General features: G+C 38.2%; 1 protein-coding gene across 1 annotated transcript; it reads right to left on the bottom strand.

Moving 5' to 3' along the window:
• Positions 1-4223: 4223 nt before the first annotated feature.
• On the bottom strand, positions 4224-27165 carry pard6b (par-6 partitioning defective 6 homolog beta (C. elegans)). The gene is made up of 3 exons (XM_056246405.1): positions 26882-27165; positions 23904-24126; positions 4224-5461 (listed from the first exon to the last, which is right to left on the bottom strand). Exons 1-3 carry the CDS (start codon positions 26942-26944, stop codon positions 4590-4592), a joined length of 1158 nt encoding a protein of 385 aa, XP_056102380.1. The 5' UTR covers positions 26945-27165; the 3' UTR covers positions 4224-4589.
• Positions 27166-27938: the final 773 nt, after the last annotated feature.

Raw genomic sequence — 27938 nt, 5'->3', positions numbered from 1 at the left:
AGTTATAACAAATAATTGCCAATATATAGTATTCATTTATACAAAGATATCACAGTAAAAAACGATTTTAAAAGAATTAATTACCTCACAATTACAGAAGAAAATTATGCAATCATGAACTAAACACACACACTCAAGTTATTGACCACTATTGCAGAATGGCTTGCTTCAAATGAAAAGTTGTTAGAGGAATGATCAGGTGTTATTTTTCAATGAGACAATACTCCTGCCTGCCCAAATTACAAAGACAAGTAGTGGCTTGAGAACAAGTCCATCTTGATCGTGTTTTGGCCTGGTCAGAGTCCAGATTTAAACCCTATAGTGAATATTTGGTCTCACATTAAACTCAAACGAACTGGGAAGAAAAAAAACTGTCTGCATTATTTAAAAAAAACTGTCTGCAAGTCTGGAAGGCTATTCTGTGCTGGGTTACTTTATCTACAGTATTTGTGCAGTTTTTGCTAACTTCCTGTCCAGGGATTTGTGATTAAAATGGTTAAGACCATTAAAAGACCAATAAACATTTTGCCATTTTTGGCTTGGCCCATTTACCCCCAATTGGCCAATTTTTATTTCCATTTGACTAGCTTGCCAATTCCAGTGCAAAACTATTTTAATAATCTTTAACCAACTTTATAAAGACATTTGCCATGTCAGACAAATCACAATAAAAAATAACCTCAATATAATTGTTTATAGAAGAATAGTGAACGTGATTTCACCTAGTACAACAACATTCCAATCAACCAATCAGATTTGAGGGGGAAGTTTACAGTTTATGTCAGGTTCAGGCTTAGGTGCTTCTACATCAGTGTTATTCACCATCATTTCCCTCTGATTTTAGGGTGAAGTTATGAGTAGGGGTAGGTTTAGGTCTCAATTTTCAGATGGTAATGTTGTTCCAGCAACGTGTCTTACTTGGCAAAATAACAGTGACCAGAGACAAATATAATTTTATTCAACTGAATTCAGATGTTATAGCATTTTACCACTTGTCAAAGAACTGCATTTAAACAAGATGTTATGAGGGAATTATACTGATATGTATTGCACTTATTGCAAAATATTATTTTCTGAATTTCAGAAAATGAATCCCTTCTAAAGTTAGATAAAGCTACACTTTTGTCTGGATGCAGTTACATGCTTCAACCACAGGGTGTCCTCCTGACAGCAGCGTTCAGAGCTTGAGTTTGCTCTCTCAGCACTATGGTGTAGCAGAAAAGTAGTTTGAATTTTGTAAAGCAGCACTAAAACGGCCTTTATGTCAAGTTCTGTATTATAGAACAATCACTGGCTGCAATAATCAAGTTATAACATGAAGTTAATAGTTGAAAGGATTTCATGAAATACTGGAAAAACAATTCTTTTGGACAACAGTCTACTCTATGGCCAAGTCATCCAAGAATTTAACAATGGTAAACTGTAGCATAATATATTTATTGGCTCCTTCATTCCTCAGAACATTGTTATGTTAAAGCATTTACTGGACAAAGACATTGAAACATTGAGAAAATACATTTCTGTAAAGCTGTGTTGAAAAAAATATGCATTGTAAAAAGCGCTATATAAATAAACTTGACTTATGTTAATGCTGGCCCTCCAGTATACATTTCAAACACTCACATGTTGATATTTACAAATAAAACGAATTTTCGTCATGACCGGTACACCAAACTATTAAGAAAGGAACAGCATCGGTAGTTTTCTTCATATTAGTTTATTTCATCCAAGATTTGACTATAATACATGTGCAGCTATGTCGTAATATAGTATTTATCCTTTTAAAAGTTTCATTATGTGAAACAAATTTACATCAAGTAGTACTAATAAGAAAATACTGATAATTTCAGTACAAATCTATACCTTAAGATTTATCTGACAAGCTCATTATCAAAAAGAGGAATTGACACATGAATGATAATGCTTAAAAGCCCATCTCTAGGTCTCTCAAAGCAGGTGCTCATAGATATATGGTCTCCTTTAGAAATGCAAAGATATTCACAGTTTGGAAAATAGCAAGTTTTTCTTCATATCAAATTTCCCCTAAAGGTCTGAGCATTAAGTTCCACCAAAGATACAAGTGGAAAAAAAAATTAAAACACCATTTTTGTAGAGATGATCTAAAATAAAAAACATGAGGTTTTTATGTCAGCTAAAACAAAAAACAAGTAAAAAAAAAAAACATACATGAAAGTCTATTTTAAAATAAATAAAACTTCTGTGGTTACAATCCCAAATCGGATGTAGTGGTTACTATGAAATTAATTACCAGTTAAAGACAGCATTCAATATGTCGTTTGTACCACAAGAATGAACGATCTGGATGAAGCGTGTATGATCACAGCTACAGTGCGTGTGCTACTCAAAGCAGGTTTTGGTAATGTAAGTGCCATGAAAAGCTCTGTGTGACGATGGGTAGAGGAACCGAGCAGACATGTGCTTTGCTCACAGATGCCCAGTGTTAGGATTCTCATCAGCAATTATAAAGAGAGAAAGGGGAGATAACGAAAGGCTACTTTGGCTAAATCTCCATCAGCAGGTCCTGCTGTAAGAGAATAGGCACATCCGTCTCTTGTCAGTCTCTTCCAGTGCATCTGCTGACACAAACTCTGAGATCTTTAAAGTTCGTATTGAAGCTTACAGCTGTGACATCGTGCATATCATTATGATATGTATGCATAAGGACAAGAAGGGGAGACATGTACCAACAGTCATATGGACTTATATGAATGATTTGATTTTGAAAGTAAGAGCTTAATATTTGTTCATTTGTCCAGTCATTCATATAAGAGGTCATTTTTTAGTAATTACCCCACTATTTTGAGATGACAATATGATGATATTGTGCATTTTTGCAAGGACTTAACAGAGGGTTTTGTGGCTGAGATTTCAGCCAGTTAAATGTAAAAAAAAAAAAACACAGTGACAGCAATTAAGTCTACATAGACCAAATCATGCCTGTCCCATAGTAATGCTGAAACTAATCCCATTGTCACATAATTTCTTAAGGGTTTGGCTGGTACGCTGCTGACGCAAAAAAACTAAAACAATAAGGAACGATATTGAATATTTTGACAGATATTCAATATTCATAGTGGTTCAATAATCACAAAAATCAAGGGTTCATGATTCATTTGCAACGCTTATTTTTAGAGGTAACACTTTAAAATAAGGTTCAACTTGTTAATATTAATTAATGCATTATGTATCATAAATCAAAAACATTTATATAGCGAGGTTAATATTAGTTTATTCATAAATATACTATTGTTCATTGTTCATAACATATTAACTTTATACGATTTGAAATGTTAAAAAAGTACACAGAAATATTGTTAATTGTTACTTCATGATACCTAATGCATTAAATGTATTGTTTGCCCAAAAATTTGAATTATGTCATCATTTACTCACCACCACTTTTTTCCAAACCTGTAGGACTGATTGAATATCTTTGAATAAGTTTTGTTTTTGTCCATACAATGAAAAGCAATGGGATCCAAAATAACAATGGACCCCATTGACTTTCAATGTATGAACAAAAAAAAAAAAACACTGAGACATTTTGTTGTCTTCCACAGAAGAAAGAAAGTCATACAGGTTTGGAATGACATTAAAGGGAGTAAATGATGACAACGTTCATTTTTGGTTGAACTATCCCTTTAAATAATTTGAACAAACTGACCCTTATTGCAAAGCGTCACAGGACACTCATCATTAATGAAACAGCTTAGTGTCCACTTCAGAGCGCTCCTTTGAAACATTACAGCTAATGATGATCTATTCCAAAGGGTTATCAAGTAAAGATCGTGGGTAAAATAAACCACAGGTAGCAGAGAGCAGGATGATAGCCCTTGTCATAAAGAAACATATGTGGTACAAATAAAACATAGCACAATGAAAAATATGACATTAATCATTTGTCTTTTTTGGCTATGAATAAAAACTTTTGAGATAATAATAGACATCTGTATCTTAAGCGAGGCAGCAGTCTACAACCGTACTGAAACGTCCGATCAAGTGAAAATACCTCCTAATCATTCGCTCGAGTGCCACAAATGTTCAGAGAATAGGTAAGCTGGGTGTGTTAGTGTTGCAGACAGGAATGGATGAAGAGCATATTTCAGTTCCTTCTGAAGTTCTGTAGCGCAGACTCAGTTACCATGGTAACGCACACAGGCTGGTTAAGCCCATTGTACTTTGTTCTCCGTCATAATGCTCGAAAGGGAGTGGTTGTCAAAGTAAAAAAAAAAAGAAAAAGATTGTCATGATTCATACGCAGCAGAGTATCTGTTCTCAGTCACGTGACGGGCATCTTCATTCATTCAATCGCATTGACTCATGAAGTTCATTATTACTCAAGAAGCAGCTATTTTTGGTGCTGTGCCATTCTCCATGGGTTCAATGATGGGGACTACCTGGTCCCTGCGGTTATAGAGAAGTGCTGTAAGGTGCTGTGGTGACTGTCCTGCTCTTTTGGTCCTGGACTCACTGGTCACCCAAGTATAAAGACATGCATGCATTTTCAGTCCTATGGCACACAAGAGTGTGTATTGGCATGTGTGTGATTATATGCGGCGTGTGCGTCTCTACAGTGTAATGACTGTGCCGTCCTCCTCTAGATTACGCCCCTCCAAACCCCTGTCGCGGGCATTTAAAGACCCTACGCTTGCGCTGGTCACCATGGTACCATTCGAGGGGCGGAGGTCGAGGTGAGGCTCATATCGGGGCAGAGCGGGCATGCTAGAACTTGCCATCGCCCGTGCCGCTGCCTGCGGAATGAGTTTAGTCCCTCCGTCCGCCTCGATCACCAGATCCTCCTCGTCCTCGCTCTCCTCGTCCGGCTCATAGTTCTGGATAATATGGGACGGGGTCATAGCCATGGAGCCTGGTGTCGAGTAACCGTAAACACTGGTGCTGCTGTCCGAAGATCGTCCCGAGCTGCCGGATGTGGCTCCGCCTCCACTGCTGCGTACCACGTTATTGCGCTGATTGGCCGGTTTGACGGTTATAATGAGGTTGTGGCTATTAGCAATCATCATGTCCGTTACTTGGTCCAAAGACTTTCCGCTCACCTCAATGCCGTTGACTTCGAGCACCTCGTCATTGACGGCCAGCAGTCCTGTGCTCTCTGCCAGGCCCCCAGGGACCATGCGGGAGATGAAGATGCCCGGGACCTTTTCCAGGCCCTGGGGCGTAACGCGAACGCTGGAACCGTCGCGGATGTAGAAGCCCAGTGGTTTCTCCTGACCATGTTTGTATAGACGGACACGTCGATGCGTCTCTGGGAGGATGTCCACATCGATGATGGAGGACACTGGGCGGAAATCTTTGGGCAGGCTGATGATGATCGGAGGCTTCTTCTTGTTGGCGTCCGGGCGAAGGAGGACTGCAGCAAGTACCGCCGGGGTCTTCTTACGGGTCACAGTGTCCGTACCGAATGAAGAGTAATCTGCCTCCTCTGCACAAAAGGAGGAAAAGAGAGAAAGAGAATGTAAATATGTCAAGCTTATGTTAGGCATTGCGATTTGAAGGAATACTGCGGGTTAAAAACAAGTTATGTTCTATTAGGAATGGATTACAATAGACAACTAGTCATTGAACAATAACCGCAAATTCAACAAAGGTCGTTAAAATTACACTGTTATGATAGTTTGATTATAAAGGAGCCTATATTTGTGACTATAGGGTATATAGATCTGACTGTGAGAGACTATAGTTTGACTTAATCCCTTTTCTCTTCATGACACATTGACATTACAGAATAGCTCTTTCGGCACTATCCTGAATAATGTAAAAGCATTAGTTTCATGTGTGATTGAACGGAAGAGAGGCTCTCGGGAACGCATGCAAATATCACATCCTTTTGATTTTCCCGGCAAAAACGTCCCGAGTCCTTCACATAAAATCAGTCTACAGGCTTTCATACACAACCTAGAAAGTAGGGTAAGGTCTTGTTTTTTTTTTGTTTTTTACAAGCTGTTCACTATTGGCAATTAAGAAAGTGATTAATGCGTATAATAATAATAAATGAAAATCATAATTTAAATTAACTTTTTTTTGCTTTTACTTTATTAAAAAATAACTTGTAATAAAAAAAATAAAAAAATGCATTGACACTTTTCAGCAGTGGTGGAATGTAACGAAGTACAAATACTTCGTTACTTTACTTAAGTAAATTTTTCACGTATCTGTACTTTACTTAAGTAGAATCAATAGTGCATACTTTTTACTTTTACTTCGTTACATTTTGCAGCAATTATTATACTTTCTACTCCAGTACATTTCTACAACGTTCTGTTACATTTTCGTTAAATTTTCTGATCAGTTTTTCCCCTGCCAAAACGTCATCCTGACCGTCCGTTCGTCGCACGTTTCTGTCTCACCAGTGAAGTTTGGCTGCCATAGATATATCAACCCGGTCACACTAAATGCGTCTCTATAGCACGCAGTGTGTTTATCGTGCAATTTATACGCGGAAATTAGTTTTTACATGCATAGGAAACGCATTGGTAGGTTTAGTAGTGATGTGGGGTGCGTGTGTATTATGGTTAGGATTAGTATGGCAAGCCAAGAGGTTCAGAATTACGCCATAAATGAATCGCGTTTACAGCCAAACGCCGTCATATACGGTGTTTTAACATAATATGTGTGTTTATATATATATATATATACCGTATATAGTAAGGGTATATAGTAAGCTTGATGTGTATATTGCCTAATTGCAAGCTTGTTCAGAAATGGTGACAAAAACTTAAAATATAACTGCTTTTCCATCATATTGAACATCATTATATGAGTATTAGGTTGAATGAGGTAGAGAATTAACTGTTTTATTAATCATTAGAATATAGACATTAAGAGAATAAATTGTTATGCAAGTACTTTTACTTTTAATACTTAAAGTACATTTAAAATCAGGTACTTTTTACTTTTTACTTAAGTAGGGTTGTCATTGTGGTACTTCTACTTTTACTAAAGTAAATATGTCTCTGGTTATTTGTACTTTTACTTAAGTACTGAGATTCAGTACTTCCTCCACCACTGCTTTTCAGTGGCTCAGTCAACAGTTCAATATCAGCGTATTGTTGTGCATGTAAACACACATTATCAGTGCAAGTTCATTATTTAACATGTTCAAATTATCATGTTTTTTTTTTTTTGCACTTGTACTACTATTCCCACAGCTTTGTAAGTAGAGACCTGCAGGGGGATACCGTGGTAGAGAATGCCTGCTTGTTAGTTTGCCTCCGCCTCTCAGCTAATGTGTAATCTACTGTAAACCCAAGCCTCCTTTCAACCTCGCTCTCTTTCTCTCTCAGCTGCCCTTTATGAATTCCTCAGAGGCTTAATCACAGCCTGGACTTTCACCTGCAAGACATTCATACTCGAGATCAAAAAGGAGAATAGAGTAGGAAGAGCGAGAGGGTAGAAATGTACGTAGGTAAAAAGGATAGAAATGTCTGAGAGAGTTCAAAGCAGTACCAAGAAGTGTTTTTCTGAACTCCATTTACATGAACGAACAATGGTTAACCTAAGAGATGTAATTATTAACAAAAACAACCATCTAATGAGATTATTACTAACATCTCAATTATGTTATTTACTGATCTTTTGTATCTAGGTCCGACAAGGTTTGTGACTTAAAGCCATGCATTTTTACGGATTTTTTTTATGACATAAACCTGAATTGTACCTCTAAAACGAAAAGTGTCTTCCTGTACGGTATTTGTTTAACCAGGACCATGTTAGCAGGGATGAGGCTGTGTGATCTAGCATGCGAATAGATTTCACTTCAGCCCAAATATAGTCAAAACACACAAGATTGATTGTTCAGTGAGAGAGAGTAAAGGTCTCCCTGCCGGTTCCCACAAGAAAACTACCTGGATCGTCCTTGTGGTTTTTTTTTTTGTTTCAACGTGAATTGGCAGACCTGTGTTGAAATTTTAACAATCATTTGGCAACATGCCTTCAATACCTGCAGACTTAATAAAAAATCTCATTCTGACCTTACAGAGCTGAGATTTATTCACAAACACGCAGCATGCACACACAAGTCTCAGCAATGCAAGTTTGGCTGAAACAGTCAGTCTCTTTTCATCTCCTCCAGCGTTCTTCTCCTCTCTTCCTTCCTTATCTGCTCCACTCTTCCATATTAAAGCATAACAATGGCTTCACAGTCAGTGTTGAAGGGCAGCATGGGAAGTGCCTGAGGGCCACTCAAACAGGCACAAACTAGCTTTTCTGTAAGCTCAGAGGTTCACAGGAGAAAAAGCGAGAGGATGCATAAAGCAGTGATGTATGGAAACTGCATCATGCTGACAGACACACACAACTTCATCATCTCACTTCCTGAACACAACACAGTTGATTCTTTGTGAAACCTGACACTATCACTACAGAAAAACTAGTCGGGCCATAATGGCTCATCACAAATATGAGAGATGATCATGTGTTTTAATCAAACATAGACACACAAGCATACAGGTCTCATTACACCCCATCATGCATTGGCCTCTCTACAATCAGGGGATACAATCAATTCTCAACACAAACAAAGAGTTGACATGAATTTTCAAAATTTTTCTCAACATTTTCCAGATGTTCATGATTACAGCATGAAAACTTATTTTCACTAAACTTATTTACTAAAGAACAATATTTTTAGTGCAGAAAATTATTGGATTTTTTTTTTAATTTACAGTAGTTTTCTTAAGAGACTTTTTAAGTAAATAAGTGAAGACATTTAAAATAAATGCTGTAGTTTTAAACTTTATTAAAAAAATGTATCACGGTTCCACAAAATATTAAGCAGCACAACGGTTTTTAACATTGATAATAATAATAAATGTTCCTTGAGCATTAAATCATCATATTAGAATGATTTCTGGAGGATCATGTGACACTGAAGACTGGAGTAATGATGCTGAAAATGCAGCGTTGCCATCACAGGAATAACTTACTTTATAAAATATATTACAATATAATAGAGTTATTTTAAACTGTAATAATATTTCACAAAATTACTGTTTTTACTGTATTTTAGATCAAATAATTGCAGCCTTGGTGAGCCGCTCTTTCTCTTTCTCATCTTGGATTTCTCTGCAGTTGTGTGTTAATATGGCAGTGGAAATGTGACACTGGCTTTATCTGATACTGTGGTCACCATTGACCGTGGCAGTGGAAGCACCTTCCTCACTTCCTGTCAGAGGACAGCAGGATGCAGTCTGTGTGATCAGTCTGCCATGTCAACCAATGAGAGTAGTGTGCGTGTGTGTAAGAGCTTAGTGAAATGCAGCCCCACCTTTGCTAGATGATCAGTATCCCATTACGCAGGGTCCAGCAGTCCCAAGGTCAGGTGACCGTTTGTGTATTCTTAACTGTTCTGCGTTTAAGTGATTGATAAAGAGTCAATATTAAAATAAATTTAAAATACTATTAATCTAAATAAACTAAATATAAAACACTAAAAGTAAATGCTACAAGTGAATTTGGGCATCGAAACAAGGCACATTATAAAAAAAGGATATGCCTGTTCATTTTGAGATTTGCTAACGATAATATTTAACAAAGTTGTTAAATTATTTGTGTTTTTAAAGATTAACTTTGAGTGTGTTAGATGATTGCAAAGATAAATTAAATGTAAAAATAGGGCAAATGAACAATTAAATACCAGGTGTCTGCCGATACCAAAAAATCGTCCGATAAATACCGATATCAATATATTGTTTATCACTTAAATAGAATAAAATACTTTTTCTAGGCCAATGATATGACACGCATCAGGAAATCATATTAAACATATCTACTTTTCATGTCTATAGGTGTAAGAACAAAGTACCTTCAAACTTTTTCCTTACACCTATCTACCGGTACTTAGTGCACCTTCCAACATTACAAAAGATAAGAATATATAAGATAAGAACTCTGAACACTGAAATGTGCAACTTAATGTAATTTGCTTAGATGACACCAATTTGATTAGTGACTATTGATAATTCAGTTTTCATTGTCAGTTCAGAAGTTCGCAGGCACGTTCGTGAGCAGCATCCCACGAGGAGCGTGAAAACAATAGAGATGTCACACCGTGTCTCTGCTCACCGCAAACTGTGAGAGACTCATCTCATCCAATATTCAGCAGGCCTTATGAAGGCCGCGATGGCTCATGTTTCACTTTTGTCAATGTCTCATTCAGTTTTTTTTTGCATGTGCTACTTTCTGTTTACAGTCTCGCTCCACAAAGCTGCTTGCAGAGAATTATGCGCCCAGATTATTCAGACGAGCAGCCGCTGACATTTCTGCTTCTTTAAGGTTAAGTCCAGACGTCTCCCACATGAGGAGTGTGTACCATCCCGTTCCAGTCACGGCACGATAGAGGAGAGGGGAGAAGAGCGGGTGGAGAAAGGGCTATAATGAGTGCTTATTATTAGGAACGAGAACAAGAATGAAAGAGTGATGGTTGATGGGTAAAAAACCTTTGAATAGAGAAACTTTATGAGGTGATTATATTCTGGGCCCGCTGAGTGCATACTTCTGTGAGACAGCTATACGATAAAGTTAGACCTCTTCTGATAACAGAGGTAGACAACAAAGGCTGAGAGCAATGAAACATGGGAAATCCCTTGAGAATAAGATACAGAGAGAACATGTAGAAAAAATAAGGTGCACTGTGTATGAAACTTGCATGGGAATCATTACAGCAGTTTCCAATTTAAGCAAAAATTCAAGCCATTCAAATGGCTTATTATGTGTAAACAACCTTGAGCCGCCAACGCATCATTCATCATCATCCTCATCATGCATTTCCTGTGAACTGTACGGACAGCAGAACACCTGGTGTCAAGCATTAGGTCTTCAAACTAAGATCTTTAAGTCTTATATGCACAGAGCCAGGACAGTTGACTATATACACATAAAAATTTGATCCATTTAGCGACTTACACTTAGACAGAAAGAGAACATCTGAATGATATGTACAGCGGCCATAATTCATTTAGTTTTTATGTGCTGTTAAAGCTGCAGTCCGTAACTTTTTTAAGTTAAAAATAATCCAAAATAATTATATTAAAAAAAACTTATTCGGCCAGTGGTCAAAACTATCTGCTTGCCATAGCTAGATTCAAAAACGGTTAGCTTGTAATAATGATTTTAATTCCAGTGGTACTGGTGGGTTTCCGCGGGAAATTCGAGCATATCTTTGCGTCATGACGTCACACCCGTACACATAAAGAAGGAGTTTCGGCTAGCCGGCTATACTGCGCGTGAGGAGATGTTTAGATGTATAGGCTTTTCTCGCAGCACTTTACATAATTAAACTTATGGCATCCAGAAAGATCCAAACAACAATCATCAGTGTCAACTGAAGATTCAGCAGTTATAAAACCCAAAAGACTTTGTACTTCGGATTTAAGGTGGCTAGAGAAAGAGAAAGAAACCGTCTCATGCGAACACAAGGATTTAAACATCGGCGGGGCTTTTGAAAAGTGCGTGAACTCCGTGTTTTGAAGGGGTTCGAAACGGAAGAAGAGACGGCTTATTTCTGCTGAACAAGTAAGACATTTCAATAGTTCAATCGTGTAACAGTACGTTTTCTTAATTCACACAGTTATGGAGTTTCCTTTGTTGTGCCTTTCTCGTTTTGCTATTATGGAGAATATGAATTCTGAACTACACAGGTAACCATAAAACATTAAATTTAACATTAGTCACGCAATGCTGATGTTGTTAACATGAACAATTTGAGAACAGAGTAGGCTATAATTTGCACGGTTGCTGTAAATCACGTTGATTAAATCTAACGAAGCTTATGTCGAATGCTTTTTCCCCCTTAGTTGGTCAGAACAAAAATGGATGTTACTTACTTGTTCAGAAGACATTTTCTTATGAAAATTCTTATGTTGGTCAAACTTTCAAAAAGTGAATCTGTGATTCTGTATGACAGTATCCACACAGCGCGGTGACTGACAGCAGCACTCGCCTCAAAGCACTGTGTTCATCCGCGCTGTTTCATGCCGATTTACAACCCACGTAAAGATGATAATTCCGCGAATCACTGCAGTTACAGATTTCGAACAGAGAGATGGCGACAAAGAGGAAAAGCTACGGACTGCAGCTTTAAAGAGCAGGTAAATGAGAAATAGATTCAGCGTTTTTCATTCAAAATCATTCAATCACATTTCAGCATGTCTAAAAAAAACTGAAGAAATGATATATGGTAAAAAGGTTATTCCATCTCAAGTGGTTCAATGGAGATTGCTAGATCATTTGTAATTTTTCAATTATTGGACCACTTAATATGGAAAGACCTACAACGTTGTGAAATTTGTTTTTTTATTTCTACATTTGAGGGAAGTCAATATTTTTTTCTAGTAATCAACACACCTGTGTCATATATAGTTCCTTTATAATGCAACGCTAGAGCTCTGTGAACACCTTTATGGACAAGGACACATTTGTAACAAATTTAACACCGAGCAGTATGCATGTTTAATAAGAGTGTGTGTGGGTAGAATGACTCCTCCATGTCATGTAACTACTGCTGCCTTCAGTTTAATTCATGCTGACGCTGCTCATTCTTCTCTCTCCCACTCTTTTCCTTCAGTGCATCATCTTTATCCCTCTGACACATTCTCTATCTCTCAGGGAGTGACTGTGACTGCTTTGCTACTCAGGATGTGCTACTTCAGCTGGGCTAAGCTTGTTTCTGTAGGCCAGTGTCTGGTCCCACAGACCACCTAAAGCAGTGGTCTCAAACTCACGGCCCGCGGGGTGATATTTTGTGGCCCCCTACTTGACATTAAAGTTTAATGTTAGTGCGGCCCGTCGTTGCGTGTGCCGCGTTTAAATATATATATATATACACTCACCGGCCACTTTATTAGGTACACCTGTCCAACTGCTCGTTAACACTTAATTTCTAAGCAGCCAATCACATGGCGGCAACTCAGTGCATTTAGGCATGTAGACATGGTCAAGACAATCTCCTGCAGTTCAAACCGAGCATCAGTATGGGGAAGAAAGTTGATTTGAGTGACTTTGAACGTGGCATGATTGTTGGTGCCAGAAGGGCTGGTCTGAGTATTTCAGAAACTGCTAATCTACTGGGATTTTCACGCACAACCATCTCTAGGGTTTACAGAGAATGGTCCGAAAAAGAAAAAACATCCAGTGAGCGGCAGTTCTGTGGGCGGAAATGCCTTGTTGATGCCAGAGGTCAGAGGAGAATGGCCAGACTGGTTCGAGCTGATAGAAGGGCAACAGTGACTGAAATAACCACTCGTTACAACCGAGGTATGCAGCAAAGCATTTGTGAAGCCACAACACGCACAACCTTGAGGCGGATGGGCTACAACAGCAGAAGACTCCACCGGGTACCACTCATCTCCACTACAAATAGGAAAAAGAGGCTACAATTTGCAAGAGCTCACCAAAATTGAACAGTTGAAGACTGGAAAAATGTTGCCTGGTCTGATGAGTCTCGATTTCTGTTGAGACATTCAGATGTTAGAGTCAGAATTTGGCGTAAACAGAATGAGAACATGGAACCATCATGCCTTGTTACCACTGTGCAGGCTGGTGGTGGTGGTGTAATGGTGTGGGGGATGTTTTCCTGGCACACTTTAGGCCCCTTAGTGCCAATTGGGCATCGTTTAAATGCCACGGCCTACCTGAGCATTGTTTCTGACCATGTCCATCCCTTTATGGCCACCATGTACCCATCCTCTGATGGCTACTTCCACCATGTCACAAAGCTCTAATCATTTCAAATTGGTTTCTTGAACATGACAATGAGTTCACTGTACTAAAATGGCCTCCACAGTCACCAGATCTCAACCCAATAGAGCATCTTTGGGATGTGGTGGAACGGGAGATTCGCATCATGGATGTGCAGCCGACAAATCTGCGGCAACTGTGTGATGCCATCATGTCAATATGGACCAAACTCCCTGAGGAATGCTTCCAGCACCTTGTTGAATCTATGCCACGAAGAATTGAGGCAGTTCTGAAGGCAAAAGGGGGTCCAACCCGTTACTAGCATGGGGTACCTAATAAAGTGGCCGGTGAGTGTATATATATATATTTATCCCTTATGGGCTACCATAGATAGTTTCGTGACAGCTTACGGTGGGTTTGTTGTCAATAGTTGTCAATGACAACCGCGAAGTACAAACATACTGCGGCTGGAAAAAATGAGCGCGTCGCTTCAATTATGAGCGCGCGCCTACATTTGAAATAACGAACTTGAGCGCGCAAAATATGTGAGCACGATATGTGAACGGCCCCTTGTCGAGCTAACACCAATCAGGCCACGAGCTACTGGTAGCTCGCTTGCGACGTGTTGGAGAGAGACCCTGCTCTAAAACAATGTGAGAATAATCATTTTGAGCTTGTAATATGTGTCCAACAGGTTGATAAGACGGTTTGCTTTGATTTGTGCAAAGTCAGTCATTTGCCTGAGACACTATACATGTGTAGAAAGAATTCAATAAGACGGGCAGACATGACTGCAAATATTTGTAAAAACATTCAATATCATTAATGTGTTGTATAAAGAAAATAAAAAGGACATAAGCAATATAAATATCACAAATATGTGTTATAGACAAAGAAAGTTTGTAAAAATGAACTTCAACTGTCAGAAGGACAGCTCATGAAGAACCAATCATGTACAGAAAGGAATGTTCAAATTCAGAGGAACAGTTCAGAAGAAACGTTAATAATAAATATTGAGAAGATTGGATCAGTTGTGCTCCTTTTTTGGAATACTTGATTACTATTTTTTGTGGAATACTTGATGCGGCCCAGCCTGACCCAGACTCTACCTCCAGCGGCCCCCAGTTAAGTTGAGTTTGAGACCCCTGACCTAAAGGTTCTTTATTGGCATCGATGGTTCCATGAAGAACCTTTTACATGCATGACATTGCACAAAAGGTTCTTTAGTTTATTAAAATGTTCTTCAAACTATGAAAATATTTTTTCTTTTCTGTTTACCGATAAGTTTTTTGGGGAACCAAAAATGGCTATTCTACAGCATTGCTCCAAAAACCCTCATTTGGAAGCTTTATTGTTAAGAGTCTACAGTCTATTCATATCATTCTGATGCATACTGTACACAAACATTGCAAACTCCAATATGATTGGCTGGCTTTAAGCAATTTCCAGGAATCAGAGTGCTCAGGCTTTAATTAGTCTGCCTGGAAACAAATTTGTACTTAAGTACTTGAGTAAACTATGAGCAGAACTATATACTGTATACCTTTTTGTTTTGGTTGTGCCTGTGAAATAAATTGGATAGAAATTTTGATCAGTCTATACACATTTTTACTCTTTTTCCCCATGTAATAGAAGGTGGAATTGTGGAGCAGAGACTTCCTGCACTCAATAGCTGGGACACCCTGTCAGCAAGGACCTTTCTGATAACCTGCACCTTCTCTTGCCTTTGACTCTGTGAAGAATGTGAAGTGCACTGGTAAAGGTCACATGGTCAGAGTTCAGTTCGGAAGGTGTTTTACCGCTCTGAGGTTAATCATACACAGAAGCATCATAAAACACTAAAGTGATCAGCATTCAAAACTTGTGACAGAGGCAATAAAGAACAAATGATCCTACATCATAGTTGTGTACTGCGAGAGAGGCTAAAGTTTCAATCTCTCTCGCATGGTTCACAGTGTCCAGTTTGGCACAGGTATGGGTCAAATTGGTCCAAAACTGTTCATTCGAAAACAGACAAGTTTATCTATATTTTTTTATTTTGGTACTGGTATTTGGTATTGGTACTTATTTTGGTATTTTAGCAGCAGTGCTTTAAGTGTCTCTTTATTATCATCATTTTTAAAAGAACCACCACAAGTTGCATCTCAATATTCAAAAGTTTAGAGCACTGTTGTTGTTTTTTTGTTTTTTTTTGCTTTAAATTTATTTTTATCTGTTTTACACTTTAAAACATCTTCAAAAAGTGTTTTAAAACCCTCCATTTGGTTGCGCTTCATCTAGCCATTTTTGAACAAGGGAACATCCATAGACGACACACCTCTGCTCTGATCAGGGTCAAACCCAGTTAAGACTGAATAGTTGACTAGTCATTCAGTCGATTTTGAAAATCCCTAGGGATGCACATCCCATGACGGTACCTCTGAACGGTGTCCAAAAACGGTTTCTTGCTGAAATATTGCTTTAGACAACCTGCTACTTCATTATTTCAATTGGACAAGAAGAATGAATTCACGCATTATCTACACAAACATTTAAAAGTTTGGGGTCAGAATTATTTTTTTCTTTTAATACTTTTATTCAACAAGGATGCATTATACTCATCAAAAGTGACAGTAAAGATATTTATAATGTAATAAAAGATTGCTATTTCAAATAACTGCTTTTCTTTTGAACTTCAAGTATCCTGAAAAATCACAGTTTCCCAAAGACGGAGACAGATTCCTAAAATTTTTCAATCATAATAATATTTCCCAATTTTATGCTTTTACAGGGTTATTTTATCAAACAAATGCAGCCTTAGTGAATATGAGACTTTCAAATACATTAAAAAAATCATACTGATCCCAAGCTTTTGAATGGTTGTTTATATTAAAACAAGCATCTAAAGTATCGATACATATAATACCATGAGAAAAAGTACCAATATAAGATGATATCGACACCTCTTATGAAGCACAAGAACAACTCAATTTGAAAAAGAATTGACAACAAATACTGTGTTTGTGAATGACTTGCCCTTTTATCCAATACAGGACTAACCATTGACCAGGTTGCATAAACCGTTAAGACTAGAATACTCATCACATTTCTTTCTTTAAGACTGTTCATAACTGTTTCAACAAGTCAGTTTATAAAAATGTAGATTGGTCTAATTTGTTATTAGAAAGTAAGACTGATTGCCCCTTGATTCAATGCTGGTTGGTCATAGTACTTTAGACACAGTCTTAACATAAGGGCTAAGGCTATGTGTATGCAACTGACCCCCAGGTCTTACACTTTTTTTTATTTAACAATCAGGTAATAGCAGAGTGTTTTCCCACTAATATCACCTCCTTACACTCCCACCTTTTCCCATCACCTCCTTCCTGATCTGGTCCCTCTCTACACCACCTTCACAAACTTCTTCATTCCTCGCACCCATGTGCAGCCATCCTGTCCTGTCTAATCTAATCAGCAGAGGTGATCAGAGTCTGACCACATTCCACACAGTGTGACGCCTCCCCCAAATCCTGCAGCTAACTGCCCCTTCCCCCCAGAAGTACAACCTCTTCCACCCTCCACCCCTCCTTCATCCCGCTCCGCTTCATTGACAACACCAGAGAGGCACTGGGCCAATCGCACTGGCCCTCTCTATCCAGGCATGATGACATAACAGTGTTCCAGTGCTTCTGTGTATCAGTCTGACATTCCTTGACCCTGGCATTCCTCCCTCTTATTAAAGCGGCTCCTCCTAAAACGGCAATAAAAGCTGCAGACGTCACAGGTGTCAATAAAACACAAACCCACCCCCCTGTGCCCTGATTCAGCTGATGACATGAATGGAAAAGTAAACAAATTAGTGGTTTCAGCAAAGAAGAGGAGTGGTAAAGCGAAAGAGAGAGGGAAAGAGTGGGCAGATTCCTAAAACGTAAGTCACGGCACTCTCTAGAAACTATTCCATTTGCTTTCCAGAACCACACCTCTCAGACAGGTGAGGCCAGCAGGGAGGATCCCAAAGACATGCTAAGAAAACTATGAAAGGAATGGTAATAATGTGTAATGAATGACACAATGAAATGAATCACGGGGCTATTATTAGAAACAGATGAAAGTTTTAATTTTAGTGAACAAAAGAATAGTATTTAATGCTAATACTATTAGCCGGCTCGTATATTAATCTCAGCGGAAATACTCATCTACAACCTCCTTCAAAACTAGATTTTTTAGTTTGGTTTAAATTTTAAAGCTATCAAGTAAATGTGTGGATGCTCAAATTGAAGCTTTGTTCAAAACCTAGTGAGCTGTCAGCTGCCACCTAGGCAGCTTTCTTCTAAGGCAGCATCCTAACCGAAATGGAACCTCATAAGTGACAGATTTAGAACGCTGTGCAGAGGCAGCAAGTCCACACACTCCACATAAATAATGATCCTTGTGTAAAGAGCTCAGGAGACTCGGCTCTTTAATCTTTGCACTCAGGGCCTGAATTTCGTTTTGGAAAATGGGGGGGGGAATCCCCCCTTAGATGATTCTGATGGGGGGGATTTTTTTTTGTTTGAGGGGGAGAAAGGGGGGGGGGGGGGGGCGTTTGGCATTTTTTCCAAACAAAATTATTACATTTATCTTGCCTAAATGTTAGCGCTCATTGCATTTTTACAATGGGGTAATACTGTTGTTAAGAATTTACGCATCACAAGGAAGCTTGATTTAAATTGTTTAATCAAATTGAAAAAAGTAGCACAAATAAATACAATAGAATAAAGATACAAATAAAGACAATTAAAGAGAAAAGTTTTTGTGACACTAGTGAGAAACTGAATAAAGTAATCAAATGGAAAATAACACTGGGTAGTATTTTAGTCCTGAATAAATTAAATACATAGGCTATTAAACCTGATTCCTTTAACTTAAAGCCATCTCTTGTTGTTTTGACAACAAAATTAATGACAGACACATATGGCTTCCGTCACTTTAAGAGCTAGTGCACGGATCCTGTGTTCATTATACTGGCATGCGTTTTATGCTTAGGCCTATTAAAGACAAAACCGACTATATTTAGAGTATAGCCTACTCACAAAGACCGAAATTGACAATTTTGCGTGTTAAAGCAATATAATCCGCGAAAAATAGTTAATGGCCAGCTGTTTTTGAGGCGGATTTTCTATGAATGTGCGCAAAGAAAATAATCTCAGAGAGCGCGCGAGCACTGATTAGTTTAAAATCGCTTTAATGTTTAAACTGGTAAGACTTAAAAAGACTTCAGCCACGATGCACTGCTGGCCCGATTGTGCAAGTGAATATTCCGTCATGTCCCGACCTTACAGTCTATCGTCCCGAGACTCCCGACTCCTAAACGCGAGTGTGTATTATCGCCGCAGCGCTTGATGCCTGCCTTGCACAACACATTATGAGAAGAGATAGAAGACGCGCGGCACCGCTGAACACTCACGCTGTTTGTGAAATTGTGTCTGGAAGATAGTTGTTAAAAGAATGATTTTATTTTATTATCTGTGTGGATTACGATTGCGGGAATTTCCCGCATTATAAATGGGAGACCTGCGGGAATGATTAGAATTATGCGCAATACCCGCAATCCCGCGCCGAAATTCGAGCCCTGATGTTGCTAAAAGGGTGCAACAATGCAATTTTAGGGTGATGCCAAATGCCAAAGGAAGGTGGTGTAGGTGTGGAGATTGAGCAGGATATGTTTTTGATACTTATGCAATGCATATGTTGCATTCCCCTTTTCTATCCGGCTGGCTACTAAGCTACTCTATATAAAATTTTCCAGAAAAATACCTGTTGATTGGTTAACTGTAAATTGTAAAATGCACTGCATTGTATGTGAAAGTGACATGTGAAGGCCAAGTATGGTAACCCATACTTGAAATTTTAGCTTCAAGTGAGTAAATTTATTTTTATATTTTGGCAATTCAAGTAGATCTACAAGTAGACCAACCAAAGTCCCTTGCGCTATATCAAATAAAGTTTATTATTATTATTATGTAAACCAATACGCCATGTCGCCATCCCATAATACTTTTTTTTACTACATTAACAATTTACTTTCTAGTGTATAAACATGATCTTAATAAGCATATAAATATATCACATTGGGTAAAACAGTTGTGATTAGATTAAGCTTTTTTTGTCTTTCTGTATTAAATGAACTATTGAGAAAAGAGGTTGCTGCAACAATGCTGCCCAAAATTAGGTATTTTAGAGGGCTGCATAACATTGAAGGAACATTTCACATCAGGAGCATTCCTATAATGCCTTAAAACACTGTCTGAGGAGGTTTTGGAACAGAGATTATTTCCTGAAATCAGTTGGTAACAATGTAGAGCACATAAAATATAGAGCAAAGAGTAAGACCCAATATTATGACATAGCAGCTGAGCAGGATGTCTGATCAGGAAATCAATGATGCAAATAGACACACAGGTGGCAACACCCCTTAAGCCAGCAAACATGTATCCACAACAGACAGACAGTGCCGTAACCACCATAGACACTGAGGGTGGAGGGACGTCCCACTCAGTATTCAGACAGAGATTCGCCATTTTCAATGGTTGATTCTTAAAATGATTAAATTTGGTCCGGTCCCCCACAATCCTGATTCCTGAATATCTAATATCTATGCCAGCAGCATGCAATCACCACTCAAGAATCTCTTGTCATTAAACCCGATCAGCTTGGGCTTTTCACTGCTGCCATGGCAGCAGGTAAACAAGCATGGGATTGGTGTATTGTAGTCATCCTGATGTTGTCTGAAAAAGCATGCATGTCTGTGTTGGGACGGGACACATATAGAAACACATAAACCCTCATTTGGAGCCACTTGAATATGCAAAACAGGCTACGACAGAACAAAACCCAGAATTCCAAACACAATCCACAGACGAGGCGCACCGCTCAAGAATGCTCCAGTCCCCCCCATCCCCCACGTGAACTCCAACCACAACGAAGGCTATCTTAACCCAGATCACTGAATGTGTGCCATTCAACGAAGGCAAGACGCTGCACAAAAGATTTCAGTTAGTTTGACAGTCTTACTGTGCACCTTGATGTGATTTCAAACATAAGCCCTTGTGCTGGCTCACTACAAAGTGCAAAAAAAATTCTGGATCTGATGTGGTCACGTTTTTATTAGTCTTTATTTCTCATAACGTGTGCTTTATCTGGGCAAGTCGGAGTGAACTGCGGCACTAACAGAGTCTCATGAACGAGCATGTCGCGTAGCTGTGCACAGAATACCAACGGTCAAGTTTAGGATTTTAAAATAATACATTCAATTTCAGGGTTTTTTTCACTAAACCTTATCGTATACCCCCAGAACACTTGGAATATATGCCACGTAATGCAAGGGATCATTCTGTGACACTTTTGTGTCTTTTTTTAAGGCTTGATGCTGGCCACTATTCACTGCCATTATACGGATGAGCACGAGCAGGACATTTTTTTAACTTTTAAAATTTCTCCTTTTGTGGTCAGAAAAAGAAAGAAGGGCATACAGCATTAGAACAACACCAGGGTGAGTAAATGATGACTTCATTTTCATTTTAGGGTGAACTATCATTTTAAAAATCAACCTAACTTTAAAGAGCTAAAGCATTTAAAGCAGCAATTATTGCCCGTGGGTATGAGCACTAATATAATTATCGTTATAGTTATTGTTCTTGGTTTACCATGTTCAGAATTTCCACATTAAACATCACACTTGGAATAATGTCTGCGTACCCACTACATACACACACACATGCACTCAAAGAACTAAAACATGTGACAAGATAGGACTCCCTATGTGGAGTTAAAAAGTGGGTGGGTCCGCATGTGCTTCTGTGACACATATTCTGCCATAGCAACAGGTCACAGCATGAAGCTAGCGTCGCCGTGTAATTGAAACGCAGGCCACACAATGTTACACAGTGACCCCTCTAATCTTCACCTGACAAAGTGGCTTACCATCTACAGGTCATATGGCACACAGACACAGCTTAAAATGGGGCACCCCACAGCCTGGAGCCACAACACACCAAAACCACACAACAACTGTGACCTGTGTTACTTTAACTTTATATTGTTCCTTTCAAATAAGCTTAGCCAAGGGTTCAAAGTCTAGAAGTCTGAAGACTTTTAACCCAAATTAAGAAACACTCGGCCACATTAGTTTAAGAAAAACAAATAGGCCTAAAGGAAGATTATGCAATATAATAAGCCTTGCGAAATGTCTTAAATATCATAATCGTAGAAAAGTAAATAACTTTAAGATACAATATCAATAATAAGCAATGATAAACATTTGGGAAAGATAAACAAAGAATATTTAAATTCACCTGTGTTGACAAAGAGAATTTATCTGGATGGAATGAGACTTAACCCAGCTAGCAACCAAGTTACCACACAGATATACTCGCTTCCCTTAGAACAACATAACCTGTCACATTATAATCTGATATAACTGATATATAAACAAAAGCACCACTTCTGGTCCGACAGCTTCTTGAAGCACAGCTACTGCCTCCACATTTATTATCAGTTGAAACAAATTTGTGCATACTATTCAACTATACATATAAATCATACAGATGGACAAATGAACTACAACTGTGAGTGTTATGACCATAAGGGAATCTAAAGGAAATTATAAATTCTCATCATACAGATGGACAAATTAAAGGAGAACTCCGGCGCAAAATGAACCTTTGGTCTAATAAAACATTGGTACCTAGTCAACCGTTCTCTGAAATTTGTTTTCATGATAATCGAATGTAAAGAGTTTTATCTCTAAAAACTGTTTAGCGTATAACGCTAGTAATGGGGGCATTTAATAAGTAAAAAGAAATCGCTAGTTAATACCACTAACAAGGCTCAAAATAGCCCCACACTAACACAGTAACATAATGAGGGTCCCTACATGCAAAACGAAGTATTGAGAACTTTGTAAGTGTACAGACCGTTTAATAAGAAGATATGTTATAAAGACAGTCCACTTCGTGTATACAGACAGGAGCCATCTTTGGAAAACAGTCTCGACTAGTCAAACCACGAACGCCATTCATACAGTTCAGAAGTTCACTGAACTTCATACAGTTCAGCTCACTTAGCACGTCGTTCGTGGTTTGATTAGTCGAGACTGTTTTCCAAAGATGGCTCCTGTCTGTATAGAGCTGGTAAGTCCCGCCCATCCGTAAAACTCCAAGTGGACCTCTAGGTTGAAAAAGCGTCAATGCAAGTGAATGAGAGAAAATAATTATTTTCTGATCCCGTTTGAATTGTGCCATGAATGTGAACATATGTTGTCTGTGAATTTTTTATATAATTTCTCATGTAACGAGTTTGACAGTATATTGTATAATTCTTTGGCTAGCAGTTGTGGAATAGACATAACGAGAAAGACTACACGTCGCATATGTGACGTCACCGCATAACACATTTTCCCTCCACAAATCACGGTGCGATAATCTAAGGAATTAGATCGAGATGCCTGTGTGTTTTGTACCCAAATGTCACCATTCAAACAAAACAGGCTGTTTAGCGGGATCCGTGTGCTAGTGGTGGTGACGTATATCAAACGCAGCGAAGAGTTGTAGTCCACAAAGTGCTCTCACACAAAGTTTAACCGTATGAAAATTCTACCCGCTAAATTGTAGCATTCTTTACACGAAAAATTATATAAAAAATTCACAGATAACATATGTTCACATTCAATGCAAAATTCAAGCGGGATTAGAAAATAATTATTTTCTCTCATTCACTTGCATTGACGATTTTTCAACCTAGAGGTCCAGCGGGGTAAGCGGAAGGGGCAGGACTTACCAGCTCTATACACGAAGTGGACTGTCTTTATAACATATCTTCTTATTAAACGGTCTGTACACATACAAAGTTCTCAATGCTTCGTTTTGCATGTAGGGACCCTCATTATGTTACTGTGTTAGTGTGGGGCTATTTTAAGCCTTGTTAGTGGTATTAACTCGCGATTTCTTTTTACTTATTAAATGCCCCCATTACTAGCGTTATACGCTAAACAGTTTTTAGAGATAAAACTCTTTACATTCAATTATCATGAAAACAAATCTCAGAGAACGGTTGACTAGGTACCAATGTTTTATTAGACCAAAGGTTCATTTTGCGCCGGAGTTCTCCTTTAACTACAACTATGAGTGTTGAAGTTTGACCAATAACTCACTTAAAAAAAAAAAAACCCTCACCTTTCCGCTGCAAGAAGAGACGGAGCAGGGGTGCTGCCACGGACATTGCTTTATGGTAGTTGTCATCATTGTTGATTGGCAGCAGGTCCCCATGTACATCGGCGTAACCCACAAGCAGGTCGACGTTAGGGATCCGATGCACATGCTGCAGCAAGCCATAGAACTCATCAAAGCGTCCCGGCTTGGACCGGTCCAAAGAGAACCGCCTGAATTCTGCTCCAAACTAACAACATTGAAAAGACATCAGTACGTACGTGTACACAAATGACATAGTAAAACAATAAGTACAACAACAAACATTTTACAAAGTTTTCATTGTATAACTACAGAAACTTCCAAGTCCTCTGAAGTATGATTTGAGTGACAGTCTGACAGAAATGTAAAATTTCACTAATAAATATTGCTAAATAAACTTCTGTTATGATTCTGTTATTTTTCCTTCCTCTTTAAAACTTGAAAGCTCCAGTTGCCATTCATTGTAATTGATAAATATAGCTATAATCGATAAATGTCTGATATAAAAAATGTATACTACTTTGTTTAGAAAAGCAAATGAAAACACACTGAAAACTATTACTTCTGCAACTCACTCCAACATGCGCTCTTAACGGGAAAGCGCTTTTCCAGAGATAGCCTATCTCTTTAAATTAGTTTTAGACGATGATCTAAATCTTAAAATAGGCAGAGACCATTAAAAATCCCAAACCTATAAATTAAACTATTGCTATTATCAGCCAAGAAACGATATGGTGCCAACATTCGGTGCATCACTAGAAAAAAGCAACAAGAACTATTTAAATGCCCCCTTTTTGCTAGCTTATAAGTTACAACAGATTCTTCATTTTTGGTTGAGCTATCCTATCCCTTTAAGGGAAAGAAAGCATTAGATTTTAGTACCAGAGAACTAAATATAGAACAGCAACATGAGTAGCAATGAAAAAAATAACTCTTTTAAATCAATTAAAAAATAAATTATTTATAAACCAGGAAAATCATGGGCAAAAAATCTGAGGCAAAAATTAAATGATTAAAATTAGACTCCTTAAATTATTTCACTATTAAGTTATGAAATGGTTTGGTAGGACTAATAAAAAAAAACATAACGTGAGTGGAAGGACTGAGACTTAATCAGCTGTAACGTCATCACTAGCCAAGCATGGCTTGTCCATTATAAAGTAGCCCTGTAAATCTTTGTGTTGGTGGAGTGAATATGACCAGACTCTTGTTTACAGTGTCATCCATAATGATTAACAAGAAAGACATGAAAAAACATTTACTAAACAGCACATACATTCCTCTGGTGGTGATTGTCAACAACTATCCCTACCTACAATAACATGGACATAAACAAGAAAAAGCAATGAATGAGATTGAACTGTCTAGACAAATTTCCAGAATCCTGTAGCCTATATGTAGACATGTTATTAGTTTTGAGAGACAAAACCAATATTTGGTTTATTTTGGTATCAGACTACAGCGGTATGAAGTTAGAAATATATTCTGTATTGTTGTTCAAGCATGTATAATGCCTGTCAACCTGCTCTCACGTCACAGTTGAGACACACTGTGTGAGATAAATAACAGTTATCTTATTTATCACATGTGCAGCTTGGTATTTGATTTAACTTGTTTTTTCTTGAGAACAGTCAATATTTAATTTCCTCAAACATGATCTTGTCATGTGGATGTGAAGTTGGAAATCATCAGTTTGTTTACCAAAAGACAAAGGGAAAACAAGTTTAGAAGCAAGAAAGACTTTTGATAAACTGATACATTATACAAGCCATTTTAGCACTTAAAACAAACTAGTATCTACCTGTGTTACTAGCACTTTTAAAAATGAACTGCACTAAATCCAATAGGAACTAGAATCTATTCAATAAGTCTTTGCTAATAGTCTCTATTCTATTGTTACTGGCATTAAATTTCCACTGAATTTTAATGGGGATCTGTGGTTCAGATAGGCCTATTTATTTCCAACTTATTCTGGTTTTACTAGGAAATAAGCATTAGTTAGATACCTTTTCTTTTGTTACTGGTAACTATTCTAATAATAGTAGTACTAGTATCTATTCCAGTTTTTCTAGTATTATTTGAATAGACACAAGTACCTGTTTATTAGTCATTACTCAGCATGGATTCCAGTTGGCACTAGCAACATTTTAAATAGAACTACAAAGTAATCATAATTGCATAATGAGACATTCATTATTAACATCATTAAAAAATATGACAACAAAAAAGTAATAATATATATATATTTAAACGAGATAAGAAGTGTCACTAGTACTAGTAACAACTGAGAAAGATACTTGTGTCTTATACTGGCATAGTTCATAGCCTCTAGTAAAACTGGAACGGGGTCCAGCAAGAACTACTAGCCTACACAGCCTGACATGAGCACTTGATATCTGAACCACAGATCCCAATAGATTTCAATGGTAACAGCAATTTTTATCAGCAAACACGAATAGTTATTCGTCACTATTGGGATTTTGACTAGAAGCAAAGTAATAAGTGCTATGTAATGAATAATAATTAGTTTGAAATAAAATTGATGCTAATAAATATTTAATTAGGCCTACTTATCAGTACTTAAAATAAGTAACAGGAACATAGATAGTAAACTAGTTAGTTTAATGAATAATTATTAAACGGCTTGCCATAGACTGGGAGATATTGTGGCTAAATAAAAACTTTGAGGCATTATATTTACAATATAATAAACACCTGACAACATGAGATAAGAGAGCACCTGTCAAAACACTAAAATTCTCCCCAACAACGGACATACCATGTCCTTATAGTAGGCTCCTAAAGCAACGGTCGATTGAACTCACAAGGTTGGCAAAACTTACCAGGACAGTGTAAGTGTGTCTTAACACCCAAATATACTGTTAAGTCTATTCCTAACACAAAGATATGTCATTCTTTGATTAAACACTAATTAGCTAGTAATTGGCCCGCTGGCTACGCACCTTGCTCTTCACCTCCACGGCGTTCAGAGTTCGGTTGCTCGGCACTCGGTGGTTTTTGTTCATCTTTCGCTAACTGGACCCCACCGCAGAAACACTCTTGCCCTCCCGCGGGCTGCGCTCATCCGCCTTGAGCTCGGTCCGTCCAAAACGGCTTTTCTCGTCTTAATCCAGTTAAAGGCGCGTATCTCGCGACAGCTCCGTGTATTTGCTTGTGTTGTTTTCGGGAATCGAGTAGCAACGGCGACGCCTGTCAACTGAACGTGCTCCGAAACTCTGCCTCTACCTCAACCCTGCCTCTCTCACATACACGCGCACACACACACACGCTCTGCCACATAGTGTGGACGGCATGACCGTGACGCTGCGTGTGCACCCAGGAAACAGCTCAGCGTGAAGACACGATATCAAGCGCGCCCCCTCTGGTCACAACAGCCATTCCTTTCTTTTTCTTTTTTTTGTTATGAACAAGTGAAGCTCGTTGCACAGACTCTTACACAGAGGTGGACAAAGTAGTCTATACACAACTTCCTTACTTGAGTGAAAGTACAGATATACTGGTCAAATATTACTCCGTTACAAGTAAAAGTTGTAAAGACCGATTTTTACTTAAGTAAAAGTACAAAAGTAGCCTACTTGTTTTTAAAAGTAGGCTACTATATCAAAAGTAAAAAGTAAATATCAATGCATTGTTTTATTATTGTTGCATTGTTGTATGTAATACTTACAGTAGGCTACCTTATGCCTCTGAATCTATGCCTGCCTACCTATCCTCATATCAATATCAAATTTATTTCTAGAACACAGTTCCAGTAGTGGGATTGAATGTGAGATTGAATAAGTGCACTCAATAACGTCCACAATGGTTTCAGACACCCAAATGGCTGTTCCCTCAAATAGTGCCCTTTAAAGTTTTTTGCCTTTAATGTCAACCCGACTTTCATTTCCAATCAAAAGTCGACGTCTGTCCGACGTCGGGTTATGACGTCAACCCGACTTTCATTTCCAACCAAAATGCAACCCCTGCAACCAAAATCATCCCCTGACTGACGTTACTAAT

This window comes from Rhinichthys klamathensis, unplaced genomic scaffold (genome assembly GCF_029890125.1).
Source record: "Rhinichthys klamathensis goyatoka isolate OS25496 unplaced genomic scaffold, OSU_Roscu_1.1 h1tg000037l_1, whole genome shotgun sequence".
Classification (NCBI taxonomy): Eukaryota; Metazoa; Chordata; class Actinopteri; order Cypriniformes; family Leuciscidae; genus Rhinichthys; species Rhinichthys klamathensis.
This window is presented reverse-complemented; position numbering and strand designations above follow the sequence as displayed.

What these genes read in the sequence shown, in the direction of transcription:
- pard6b (XM_056246405.1), bottom strand. Translation starts at nt 26,944, where the DNA reads ATGAACAAAAACCACCGAGTGCCGAGCAACCGAACTCTGAACGCCGTG. An exon ending in CCGTGGAGGTGAAGAGCAAG is followed by an intron (nt 24,127 to 26,881) that starts GTGCGTAGCCAG and finishes CAATGTTGTTAG; the next exon opens with TTTGGAGCAGAATTCAGGCG. An exon ending in TCTCTTCTTGCAGCGGAAAG is followed by an intron (nt 5,462 to 23,903) that starts GTGAGGGTTTTT and finishes CCTTTTGTGCAG; the next exon opens with AGGAGGCAGATTACTCTTCA.